Source organism: Meleagris gallopavo, chromosome 1 (assembly GCF_905368555.1).
Source record: "Meleagris gallopavo chromosome 1, MGAL_WU_HG_1.1, whole genome shotgun sequence".
NCBI lineage: Eukaryota > Metazoa > Chordata > Aves > Galliformes > Phasianidae > Meleagris > Meleagris gallopavo.
Genome location: NC_139404.1, coordinates 50,443,975 through 50,455,890, shown reverse-complemented (window position 1 = coordinate 50,455,890; position 11,916 = coordinate 50,443,975). Strand labels below are relative to the sequence as shown.

At 55.3% G+C, this 11,916-nt stretch overlaps 3 protein-coding genes across 5 annotated transcripts; 2 read left to right on the top strand and 1 right to left on the bottom strand.

Annotated features, from left to right (window-relative positions):
• Positions 1-1,579: 1,579 nt before the first annotated feature.
• H1-0 (H1.0 linker histone) lies at positions 1,580-2,363 on the top strand. The gene has a single exon (XM_085226671.1). It carries the CDS (start codon positions 1,597-1,599, stop codon positions 2,164-2,166), a length of 570 nt encoding a protein of 189 aa, XP_085082797.1. The 5' UTR covers positions 1,580-1,596; the 3' UTR covers positions 2,167-2,363.
• Positions 2,364-3,812: 1,449 nt separating this feature from the next.
• Positions 3,813-8,712, top strand: GCAT (glycine C-acetyltransferase). Of its 2 annotated transcripts, XM_010711177.4 has the most exons (9): positions 3,814-4,065; positions 4,148-4,278; positions 4,457-4,558; positions 4,963-5,109; positions 6,351-6,505; positions 7,455-7,537; positions 7,831-8,002; positions 8,127-8,248; positions 8,375-8,712. In XM_010711177.4, exons 1-9 carry the CDS (start codon positions 3,870-3,872, stop codon positions 8,524-8,526), a joined length of 1,260 nt encoding a protein of 419 aa, XP_010709479.1. In that variant the 5' UTR covers positions 3,814-3,869; the 3' UTR covers positions 8,527-8,712. The 2 variants fall into 2 exon arrangements, with proteins under 2 accessions (XP_085082708.1, XP_010709479.1); XM_085226582.1 differs by lacking the exon at positions 4,457-4,558 and having other exon boundaries at positions 3,813-4,065.
• A 1,718-nt stretch (positions 8,713-10,430) lies between these two features.
• Positions 10,431-11,608, bottom strand: LOC100548577 (noggin-1-like). 2 transcript variants are annotated; one of them, XM_085226635.1, is made up of 2 exons: positions 11,421-11,608; positions 10,431-11,175 (listed from the first exon to the last, which is right to left on the bottom strand). In XM_085226635.1, exons 1-2 carry the CDS (start codon positions 11,580-11,582, stop codon positions 10,462-10,464), a joined length of 876 nt encoding a protein of 291 aa, XP_085082761.1. In that variant the 5' UTR covers positions 11,583-11,608; the 3' UTR covers positions 10,431-10,461. The 2 variants fall into 2 exon arrangements, with proteins under 2 accessions (XP_085082761.1, XP_085082765.1); XM_085226639.1 differs by lacking the exon at positions 11,421-11,608 and having other exon boundaries at positions 10,431-11,282.
• Positions 11,609-11,916: the final 308 nt, after the last annotated feature.

Below are 11,916 nucleotides of genomic sequence, written 5' to 3'. Positions count from 1 at the left end.
GGAGGTGCCCAGGTGATGGGCTCTGATAAGACACTCAGTTTTCAGCTGCCTCTAGCAAGGTGAAGCCTGGGTACTGCACTGCCCTGATAAATATTGCCACTATTTTTTGGAGGCTCTGCAGTGAGCTGGTGGGGAAGGAGCAGGGTTTGGAGATGCTCTTTGCCCCCCCCTTCTGTTTTCCCTCTTTGGCGGGTGAGCCCGTGCCCTGCTGGCAGTTAAAAGCTTGGATGCAAGTAAAACCAGATGGAATCTTATCTGCCTGCACCCGAGTGCCTACGTGCAGACAGCCAGCAACGGCACTGCATTTCCCGCGCAGCAAATTCAGGGCCTTTCACCCGGTCAAGGTGTCACACAGAGGCCATGGTTCCCTACAGCATCCCCTTCTCCTTTCCTCATGTCTCCGTGGTGGCACAAAAGCATCTGGTGATACTGGTGTGGCAGAGGGGTGCTCAGCACATATTGGATGTGCTGAGATATTAGAAACTGCCTTGTTTCACCTCCAGTGCCACATATCCATGGGGGCACACGAATGCTTTTTAAGACAGAAGGAGGAAAATGTGATGTAAATGCTTCAGGAAGACAATGGTCACAGCCACGTTTAATCTCCCGAGGACAGCTGGGTGCTTACTCAGCTGGGAGGCAGTGGCTGATGAGAGCTCTGCATGTCCCAAAGCCTCTGGTGGGGAGCAAATGGGACAGAGTGGGAGTAGAGACGGAGATATTGGATCGTGGGGTACAGCTGCCAAACCTATTTTTGAGTCTTTTTGCAGGAAAAAAGCGCACCACCAACCCTCCCATAGATCACAACCCTGGTAGCTGGGAGCCACCACAAACCCCAGGGTGGCACCATAGCTGCTCAGGGCAGACAGAAGGGTGAGACCCCCAGTGTCTCTCCAATGTCCCCCCTCTCATTATCCCCTACATTCCTCCTCATATCCGCCTTGTCTCCATCCAATGTTCCCTAACACCCTTCTCAGGTCCTTGCCACATCCCCCTGCTCTTTCCCTGTCCCCAACACGAGCTCCTCCTTGCCCTGCACGTTACCTCCTTGTCTCCTGATCTCCCTCCCAACACCTATTCTTGTCCTATCTAGTGTTATTCCAAAGTACTCCTTCTTTTCCCCATCACATCTCTCTCTGTCCCCTGCTGTCTAACTCAATGTTCACCCTTATCCCCACCATGTCCCTCCTTGTCCTCTGGTATCCACCCCCGTCCCCATCACGTCCCACCTTATCCTCCGGTGTCCAGCCTCAGTGCCCATCCCATTCCCACGATGTCTCACCCTATCCCCACCATATCCCTCTCCATCTCTTAATGTCCAACCCCAGCGTCCACCTCTTTCCCCATCACATCCCTTCTTGTCCCAACCTTGTCCCTCCTTGCCTGCCTTAGTCATGTCACTGCAGGGCGGGGCAGAGGGGACACGGGGACGTGCAGTCCTCCCCACGGTCCGTGCCGCACCCTTAAATGTGCGGTGCTGACATGCGCGGCCACAGACGCAGCAGCGGCGGCAGCATAGGGAGCAGCCCCACATCCGTTATTGCCAGCGGCTCCTTTCTTAGCTCCCTAACCCCGCCGTGGGGTGAAGCGTCGGCCATGACGGAGAGCCTGGTTCTATCCCCAGCCCCAGCCAAACCCAAGCGGGCGAAGGCGTCGCGGCGCTCGGCATCGCACCCCACCTACTCGGAGATGATCGCGGCGGCCATCCGTGCGGAAAAGAGCCGCGGCGGCTCCTCGCGGCAGTCCATCCAGAAGTACGTGAAGAGCCACTACAAGGTGGGCCAGAACGCCGACCTGCAGATCAAGCTCTCCATCCGGCGTCTCCTGGCTGCCGGCGTCCTCAAGCAGACCAAAGGGGTCGGGGCCTCCGGCTCCTTCCGCTTGGCCAAGAGCGACAAGGCCAAGAGATCCCCAAGGAAGAAGAAGAAGGCTGTCAGGAGGTCCACGTCTCCCAAGAAGGCGGCGAGGCCCAGGAAAGCCAGGTCACCGGCCAAGAAGCCCAAAGCCACCGCCAGGAAGGCCAGGAAGAAGTCGCGGAGCCCCAAGAAGGCCAAGAAGCCAAAGACTGTTAAGGCCAAGTCACGGAAGACCTCCAAGACCATGAAGGTGAAGCGGTCGAAACCCAGAGCCAAGTCTGGTGCCCGGAAATCGCCCAAGAAGAAGTGAGCAGCCTGGGGGCTTTGCCCAGGCTCTCACCATTGGTTTCTGTAAATAGCTTTTGCCTTTATTTTTACCTCTTTCTGTTTGCAAATTTTATAAGTTGATGTATTTCTAACAGCTAAAACAAGGCAACGAATGAAAGAAAAAAAAAAAAAAAAAAAGGAACTTCTTTCATATGGAAGAGTTCCCATTTATACAAGCTACTTCTCTGAGTGTTTATTTCATCTTGCCGTGGGTCTGGAGGGCTGTGGTGGGCGGGTGGAGGACTTGGGGGAAGGTAGGAGGGCTGTGAGAGCCAGGAGGTGGAGAGTGGACTCCTCCTTGTCCCCTGGAGCGAGGCACAGCCCGCCAGCCCAGCGTGTGAGGGCTGGAGATAACAGTGCGGCCGTGTGGTGGTGCAGGCCATTGGGGTGGGGTTGAACGCTGCTGCCACCAAGTGTTTGGCACAGCCCCAAGGCCACACAGGCACCGCAGTGTCCCAACCCACAGGGCTGGCTGTGAGCCCACGGGATGGGACGGCCCTACTGCTCTGCTCCAAGTCCTTGGACATCACCCCTAGGTATGCTGTGCCTAAATTCCCAAGGCCCAGGATCTTCACCTTCCTGGCTCTTCCTTCCATTCCATTGGTCTGATGTTCCTAAATGACTCAGGTAGATGCTGCCAAAACCTCTGAGGCACAGGGGATCCCAGTACAGTACCCTGTAGTTCACAGTAGTGAAATCCTTGGCCTGGAGGAATGTAATCCCTTTAGGTTCTTGTTCATAAGATCATTGGACCAAAGGCTCTCAGACTTAGGCTGAAGAGCCCAAGCCCCTCTCAAGAGCCAGGTGCTTGGTCTTCTGGACATCAGGGTCCTAGAACATTCTGCCCATAGGACCTGTAGCCAGCTAAAGTGGAGCGTAGAGGAGCCCAATCCAGTTGGGATCCTGGTGTCTAAACACATTGGGTTACAAATCTCTTTGACCAAAAGACACTGGGATTCCTCAAACTTGGATATATCTGGCAGGTCCTAAACCTCTCAGACCAAAGGTTTCACAGTCATCTCAGTGGTTACACACAGACCTATTGGGCTAAATCCTACAGGCTGTGTCATTTCATTGAACCTCGTGCTGAGCACCCACGAACCACTTGGATGCAAGAAACCATGTCACCTGGGATGAGGACCCCAATTCCCTTGGATGGGAACATTCTTTGGCTTCTTGAGCCTCAGTCCATTATGTCCCTTTGTTCCAAAATCCCTTTGGCTCTGGCACATAACCCCCCAGGCTGTTTGTTCCTAAATCCCTTCGGTTCCTAAAGCATATGGGTAGTCTTTACCCAAATTTGGACTTGATGGATCCCAACTCACCCTCGGGCCAGAGCCTCCCTCCATTTCACTCAAAGACCTCAACACCTCCCAAAGGAGGTTCCCCATCCCTTTCAGACACAGGCATCCAAAATTTCCTCCTCTCTAGGATCCAAACCCCAAGGCTAAGAAGCAACACCTCCCAAAGGAGCCAGGTGTCCCCCGCGGGCTTCAGCAGAGAGCCGCTCGGCTGGGTCTTAGCGCCGCACGGCCAATTCCTAGTGCAGCGCCGCAGGGTCCTAGGGCCCACAGCAGGAGCATTGCCCCTTTAAGGGAGGAGCTGCGCGGATGAGCGTGGCCGCAGCGCGCCTTCTCATTGGCCGGCGGGGCACCGCCCCTTAGCGCGGCGTGGCGCGGTCCGGCGATGTGGCGCGGAGCTGCGTTGCGTGCGGTGCGGGGTACCGGGAGTTCCCGGGCCGCTTCGGGGGCGGCGGCAGCGCAGCTCCGGCGGTGGCTGGAGGGAGAGCTAGAGGGGATCCGCGGTGCCGGCACCTGGAAGAGCGAGAGAATCATCGCCTCCCGCCAGGGCCCGCATCTCCGGCTTGCGGGTGGCGGAGCCGGTGCGTGCGGGACGGAGGGGGAGTCCCTTGGGGCGTATGCCTGGTTCGATCCCTTTGCCTCGGTGTCTGTGTCTGCCCGCAGGGATCCTCAACTTCTGCGCCAACAACTACCTGGGACTTTCCAGCCACCCGCAGGTGATCCGTGCCGCCGTGCAGGCCCTGGAGGAGTTTGGTGCTGGGCTCAGCTCTGTTCGCTTCATCTGTGGCACGCAGGTACTGGGCGCCTCTTGGCTTTAAAGCCGCTTGCCAAGTTTCTGAGCACAATTAACCTCTCCCACACACGCCTTTCCTGGATAGTAGGTGGCTATTTTCTGCTGTCAGCAGCAGGCAAGCAGAAACTTGCTCAACCAAACAGTGACGCTTGCTTCGGTTGCTTCTGTCCTCTCTTTAGAGCATACACAAGGACTTGGAGGAGAAAATCGCACGCTTCCACCAGCGGGAGGATGCCATTCTCTATGCTAGCTGCTTCGATGCCAATGCTGGCATCTTTGAGGTTTGGAGAGCTTCAGTTATGCTACACGAGGAGGAGGGGAGTGCGTAGCTGACGAAACGGCCCTCAGTAAACCACAGGGGGAGATGGGGAGGGAAGTGGAAAATTTTGCAGTGGCAGCTGTAGTCAAAGGCAGCTTTGTCCTTTGCACTGGCAAAGGCTGTCAGGTTTTGGATGAAGGGACACTTGGAGTTCATAGAATCATAGAATCGTGGGTTGGAAGAGTCCTTAAATGCTCTCCGGTTCCAACGTCCTGCCACGCGCAGGGCTGCCCACCAACTCAGGCTGCTCAGGGCCCCATCCAACCTTTCTTTGAATGCCTCCGTGGATGGGGCACCACTATTCTGGACGGCTGTGCTAGTTTCTCTTCGCCCTCAAAGCTGATTTGATCTGTTTGGCATGGGCAGGCTCTACTGACCCCAGAGGATGCGGTGCTGTCGGATGAGCTGAACCATGCCTCCATCATCGATGGGATCCGCCTCTGTAAGGCCAACAAGTACCGCTACAAGCATATGGACATGCATGACTTGGAGGCCAAACTGCAGGACGCACAGGTACCAGCGCTGTGCTCCATTCCATGGTGCATCTGGGCAGCCCTGAAAGATCCACTCAACTCTTTCCCATCCCATAGAATCATAGGATCATCAAGGTTGGAAAAGACCTCTAAGACCTCTAAGATCATCTAGTCCTAGATATCAGCCTATCCCCACCATGCTGACTAACCATGTCCTCAGTGAGTGCCACATACACAGTGTTCTCAGGGACGGTGACTCCACCACCTTCCTGGGCAGCCTATGCCACTGCAGCACCACTCTTTCTGAGAATAAATTTTTGCTAATATCCAGCCTGAACCTCCCCTGGCGCAACTTGAGGCTGTTACCTCTCATCCTATCGCTGTTACCTGGGAGAAGAGGCCAACCTCCCACTTCTCTACAACCTCCTTTCTTGTCATTGTAGAGAATGAGAGAGTCTCACACAGAATCACAGAATGTCCGGGTTGGAAGGGTCCTCAAGGATCATGAATCTCCAACCCCCGTGCCACATGCAGGGCCACCAACTTCCCTATTTAATATTGGACCAGGCTGCCCAGGGCCACATCCAACCTGGCCTTGAACACCTCTAGGGGTGGGGCATCCACAACCTCTCTGGGCAGCCTGTTGCAGCACCTCACCGCTCTCACAGTAAAGAACTTTCCTCTGATATCCAAAATCTTCCCTTCCTCAACTTAAAACCATTTCCCCTTGTCCTGCTGCTATCTACCCTTTCAAAGAGTTGATTCCCCTCCTGTTTGTAGGCTCCCTTTAGGTACTGAAATGTGTAATGAGGTCACCCCACAGCCTTCTTTTCTCCAGGCTGAACAAGCCCAGCTCCCTCAGCCTGTCTTCAGGGAAGGTGCTCCAGTCCCCTGATCATCTTTGTGGCTCTCCTCTGGACCCTCTTCAACAGCTCCCTGTCTTTCTTGTACTGGGGGTTCCAGACCTGGACACAGTACTCCAGAAAGAACAGAGTAGAGGGGGACAGTCACCTCCCTGTCCCTGTTGGCCACCCTCTTCTGATGGAGCCCAGGACACCATTTGCTTTCTGAGTTGTCTCCAAAGTTGTAGAGTTGTAGCTGCGCCCTTTTTGGTGGTCAGGCAATGTGGGAAAGCACCTGGCTTCTGCAACTGACATGTTGTTTGCAACTATATCTTAGTTCGTTGTACCCACACTGTACATGCAGCAGGTGGGGCTAGGGCTGTATCTCGGCCTCCTTCACCAGTCCCAAAGTGATGTAGCACGTGGTTCTCTCCCACAGAAACACCGCCTACGGCTGGTGGCCACTGACGGTGCCTTCTCCATGGATGGTGACATCGCACCCCTGCGGGAAATCTGCCAGCTGGCCCAGAAGTACGATGCCTTAGTCTTCATCGACGAGTGCCATGCCACGGGCTTCCTGGGTCCCAATGGCCGGTAAGGGGCTGCTTCACCCTTCACTGCTATTAGAGAATCCCTTGGGTCTTCGGGGTTTTCTGTCATCACCTGGCACAGTTGTGAGCGTGCAATGTCTAGAGGGATTGAGAAGGGCTATTGAGTGCTTCACATGAGTTATAACCTTGTGTTGTTGATGCTGTTGTCAAGAGAGCCAGTAGGGAGACAGAATGCCATACTCTGACCTGTCTTTTTGGGGTAGAGAATGCAAAGCAGGAGAGCATAGTGGACACATCCCGTTGGCTCCACCAGTGTAGACCTTGATGTGGGCACTGTGGAGCAGTGTGTATGTAGGGTAGTGCATTCGTGACATGCAGAGCCAACCTCAAATAATGTTGGCTGCACTGTGTAGCTGTTTCTCCTGGTATATTCAAGATATGGCACATCAGAGGCATGTGCAAGTCCTACATTCAAGAATCACTAGAGAGAGTGCACTATTGAGACTGTTCATAGAATCAGTAAGGTTGGAAATGATCACTAGGATCATCAACCATCAGCCCACCTCCACCGTGCCCACTGACCACGTCCCTCAGTGCCACATCCACACAGTTCAGGAACACCTCCAGGGATGGTGACCCCACCACCTCCCTGGGCAGCCTGTGCCACTGCAGCACCACTTTTTCAGAGGAGAAATTTTTCCTAAAATCCAACCTGAACCTCCCCTAGCACAGCTTGAGGCCATTACCTCTCATACTAAAAATCTGTGGGAACTTTGTGCACTCTTCCACCTGGAAGAGGTGATGAACCCCTTCCTAGGTCTTAGCCTCTCTGCAGCTGAGAGGAAAGGCAATGCTTGGGCTGAAAAAGCACAATGAAGTGTTTCTCCTTTACAGAAGGGGGATACCAGATACCTGGCTTCCCCTTGAGGAAAAAAGCAGCATCAGAGGTACATGCTGGTATGGTTGATGATGTGACATTCCCTTTTCTGCAGGGGTACCGATGAGCTCCTGGGAGTGATGGACAAGGTCACCATCGTCAACTCTACCCTGGGAAAAGCTCTTGGAGGAGCTGCAGGTGAAGGCATTTCCATGTCTGAGGCCCTCCATGCCCTAAAGAGTTCCAATGTATGCTCTCCTTTTCCTACTCATGGCATGAGGCTCAGTCTAGGACTCTGCCACATGGCCAAGGGAGGTCCTGCTGAATTGCTCTTGAGGTCAAGGTGAACGCTCTTGGTAAAAGACATCAGCTGTGATTTTTTTTTTTTAGGCCTGATCTGTGATAAAATTTCTTCTGTAGGGAACAAGTTGTTCACTCTGAACAGGTCACCCTGGGACTGCCTTGCCCATTTCCCTTTCCTCCCTCTGCAGGCGGGTACACAACAGGCCCCAAACCCCTCATCGATTTGCTCCGCCAGCGCTCCCGCCCCTACCTCTTCTCCAACAGCCTGCCCCCCGCTGTGGTGGGCTGTGCCTCCAAGGCCCTGGACCTGCTCATGGAGAGCAATGCCATCGCTCAATCCATGGCTGCCAAGACCCAACGGTGAGGGACCTTGCTTCTGCTCATCTCCTCCTTGTGTGTCCGTGTGCATGTCAGAGGGAGATTTAGAATCACACCCAGCTCTCAGTGGCCTGGGTTTTACTCATCCCCTCATTTCACTCACCAGGTTCAGGAGCAAGATGACGGCAGCTGGCTTCACCATCTCAGGAAAGGACCATCCTATCTGCCCCGTCATGCTGGGGGATGCCCGGCTGGCTGCGGTGATGGCTGAGGACATGCTGAGCAGAGGTGAGCGAGGCAGGGAGCCATGTGCGATGCCATGTAACACCGGAAGCCAGAAGCCTTTCTGTCACCCATTGTCACCTCAGTTTTCCCTCCTGGCCAGCTCCAGCTCTCCGTGCTTTTCCTCTCCAGGCATTTACGTCATTGGCTTCAGCTATCCTGTGGTCCCCAAAGGCAAAGCCCGCATCCGGGTCCAAATCTCAGCTGTGCATAGTGATGAGGACATCGACCGCTGTGTGGAAGCCTTCATCGAGGTGGGACAGAAACATGGAGCACTGCCTTGAGGGGCTGCCAGACTCATCCCCTAGTGCCCTTCTGCCCACCACCGAGACAAGTGCCTGTGCCTGGGAGGCCTGAGTGGTACGCTGCTCAACACAGGATACTGAGGCACTGCAGCCTGCGGGAGTCTCTCTCGCTGTTGCACTGTGCTGGCAGCATCACCTGTAGCATTAAAGACTTCCTGCAGTGCAGTGAGTAGTTGTATGGCTCTTGCATTCTCATCCAGGAGTTGCTACCACTTTCTGTCCTCTTGTGCTGTTAGGTGTCTGCTGTGTAGCCTCAGTCTGGGCATTGAAGTGCTCCTCTCCCCTTCCGCAGGTGGAAATGTGATGCTGCTGGTCTGCCTGAGGTTGTCTGGTTCCTCAGTGCCCATCCTGCAGGTTCTGAAATGTGACCCCACAGTAATTCCCCACCAGGGCAGGAGAATTTCTCAGGTTATTCATCAGCCTTTAGCTACCCATGCCACCAGCAGCCAGTCTGAGAGAGAGCAAAGGCTTTCTTGCTTGGTGCTCTGGGCCAGCTCTTATGCTCTGCCCACTACCCTCACCACAGAATCATTTGAATTGGAAGGGCCCTGTTTCAACTCCCCTGCAATGAACAGGGACACTTACAGCTAGGTGAGGGTGCTCAGAGGTCCTCCAGCCTGACCACCGGGCTCTTACCCTGGGATCTGGTTCTTACATGCCACAGCCTAGCAGCTGGCCGTGAGGGTTTAAATTTGAGGCCAGAAACAGAGCAGGTGACAGAAACTTGTAATTCCTCTCCATTGTGCACAATTTTCATGCAGCAGAGAACACACAGACAGCTGAAAGCTCTGGATTTGTTCCTCCAAACTGTGCTTTAGTGGCGGTGATTTGTGCTCATGCAGGCACACATGGCTCCTGGGCATCTGAGCATGGCTTTATTTGAATCAAGATGTGTGTCCTTCTATCTGTCCCCGTGCTGATCTGAGTGTTATGTAGGGTGTGACCGTATCTGACTCAAACTGGAGCAATGACTGTATGAAGGAGGCTGGTATGGAAACCAGGGTCCATCTGCAGAACAAGCTGCATCAAGTTAGGCTCCATGACCACACAAAAGTGGGAAATAAACTCCGGTTTTTAAATGTGACAGCACTAAGAGCTTAAGGGAATGTTTGCTTGGCTTCTCTCGCTGCATCAAGGCCAAGCTCTGCATCAGGCTGCACAGCATCAGGAGCCGCAGCGCCAGGAAGGCACATGGGTCAGGCTGGAAATGAATAGCACAGCCGTCATCGACTGCAGGAGGTAGTGCTTTATTCCCAGGCAAACCCTCTGGCTTGTATTTCTGCAAGGTGTAGGGCTGGTTTGTGGCTCTTTACGGCTTTTAGACCAGAAAGCGGAGGACTTTTTTTTTTTCCCTCAGTGAGATGCAGAGGTAAGTGCTGCCTCTCCAGGCTGTTTCCTAGAATGATCCATCCCAGATGGATCCACCCCTGTCCTGAGTTGCCACCCTCTGCACTACTGCTACAGGATAGCTGTGGGTCCCCCATCACTCCTGTTGTACATTAAGATATCAGACCCCCATCCCACTCTCAGATGCACGTGGACACTTCCAGCCCTGGGCTCACATCTCCACCCACCCTCACTATACCACCACAGTCCAGTCCCAAGCCTGCCCCTCTTCCAACCCACAATGGTGACCACCCTGAGGTTCAACCCACCTCTCCCCGTGGCTTTGTTGCTCCTCAGCTCTGCTCCCACAGACATGTATGGTCACAGTCATGGGCTGATGGTTGAACTTGATGATCTCAGTGGTCTTTCCAATCTGAATGATTCTATGATTCTCACACCTGCACCACCCCATCATGAACCTAGCCCCACTGGGATCCACATGCAGCCAAATCCACCCCACACCCACCTCCGCAATCAAACACCCGTAAGAGGCCTGCTTGGCTTTCAGCCCTTTATTTCCCCATCCCTTCAGCGGCAGGAGCACTTGCAGGCCACCACCACAGGATAGGGGATCTTCCGCCAGGCGCAGTGCAGGGGGCCGGGGGGCCGGGCAGCCCAGCAGTGCCAGGCCAGCAGCTTGAGGTGAGCGAGCTGGGCCGGGTGACAGGCCATGCCTAGGGGCCACGAGCAGGCGGGAGGGCCGGTCCTGCAGGCGGTGTGCCGCACCCAGCGGGGCCAGAAGACGGGTCCCAGGTCCACCCACGTGGAGGTGAGACGGCACAAGGCTCTCTCCACCAGCCAGCGCCGTAGGGGCCGCGCCATGTCGGCGGGCAGCTCGGGAGGCAGCTCCATCCCCTCCACCTCCCTCCACAGCTTGCGACGGTACCGCCCGCCGCCCTCCACCAGCTCCCGGCTCATGGTTTCCAGATCTTCCTTGGCGCTGAGGTTTCGGCCTAACGGCTCTTCAGACGACATCCAGAAGGGGTCAAAGGCCGGGCCCAGCAGCCGGCGCAGTCGGCCGGGCCGCAGGTGGCGAGGCTTGGGAGCGTAGCGGTAGTCCTCGGGGGAGAGCGAGAGGCTGTAGGGCCGCACTGGGGCCGAGGGACGGCCGCGCAGCAGATGGGCAGTAGGGTCAGAGGTGCTGAATGGCAGTGGCAGTGGTTTCTGAGAGTCATCCGGGCTGGTGGCGTGCAGAGGCAGTGGCAGCAGGCAGAGGAATAGCAGGAGGCAGCAGCGGGGGCCCTGCATGGTGAGCGGTGCTGTGGGATGTGGCAGGCAGCCACGTGCCCGGGGTTATCAACACATCCCCAGCATGGCCTTCCCCTTTTCCTTGGTTGTGGATGATGATACCCATCTGCCCGCCCGCCCGCCTGCATGGGGATGCTTTGCTCCCTGCTGATATCAGGGGGCGGTGGAGCCTCCCACCAGAGCGAGGTGCTAAATGGGGCAGCAGGACCCCACTTCTGCCTCTTTTTTCCCTCACATACCTCCACCTGTGCTGCCCCTGGAAGAACAGGCTGCCATGGAGGGGAAGAATCCAGTGCCTCCTTCTCCTCCTCCCCATCCTGCCCCATGGCTGTGTTTGATGATGCACCCAGGACCTTCCCAGTGAAGGGAAGCTGACAGCTTTCGGGTCTTGCTGAGACCATCCCCAGCACAGGGAAGTGTCCCAGTCCAGGAGGGTGGCTGGGCAGGGGTGGGAGGGCTGTTTTTTATTGTCAGTGGCAAATTGTTTCTTGTCTGGACAGCCAGAGCACACACTGTCCCGGGTAGTGATAACAAAGCTGGGTGTCTGGAGGTGCCCTCACTGGACAGCCTGTCCTCCCTCTCCAGGAAGGGAAATGCCGGTGAGAGGTCAGACCTGCCCTAGACAGAGAACAAAGCCTGCTTCAACCTCCATCCCCAGGTCTGAGACTTAATCTGCTCTGTGCCACAGCACTTTTTGCCATGCTGCTAGAGATTAATTAATAATTAAAAATAGCA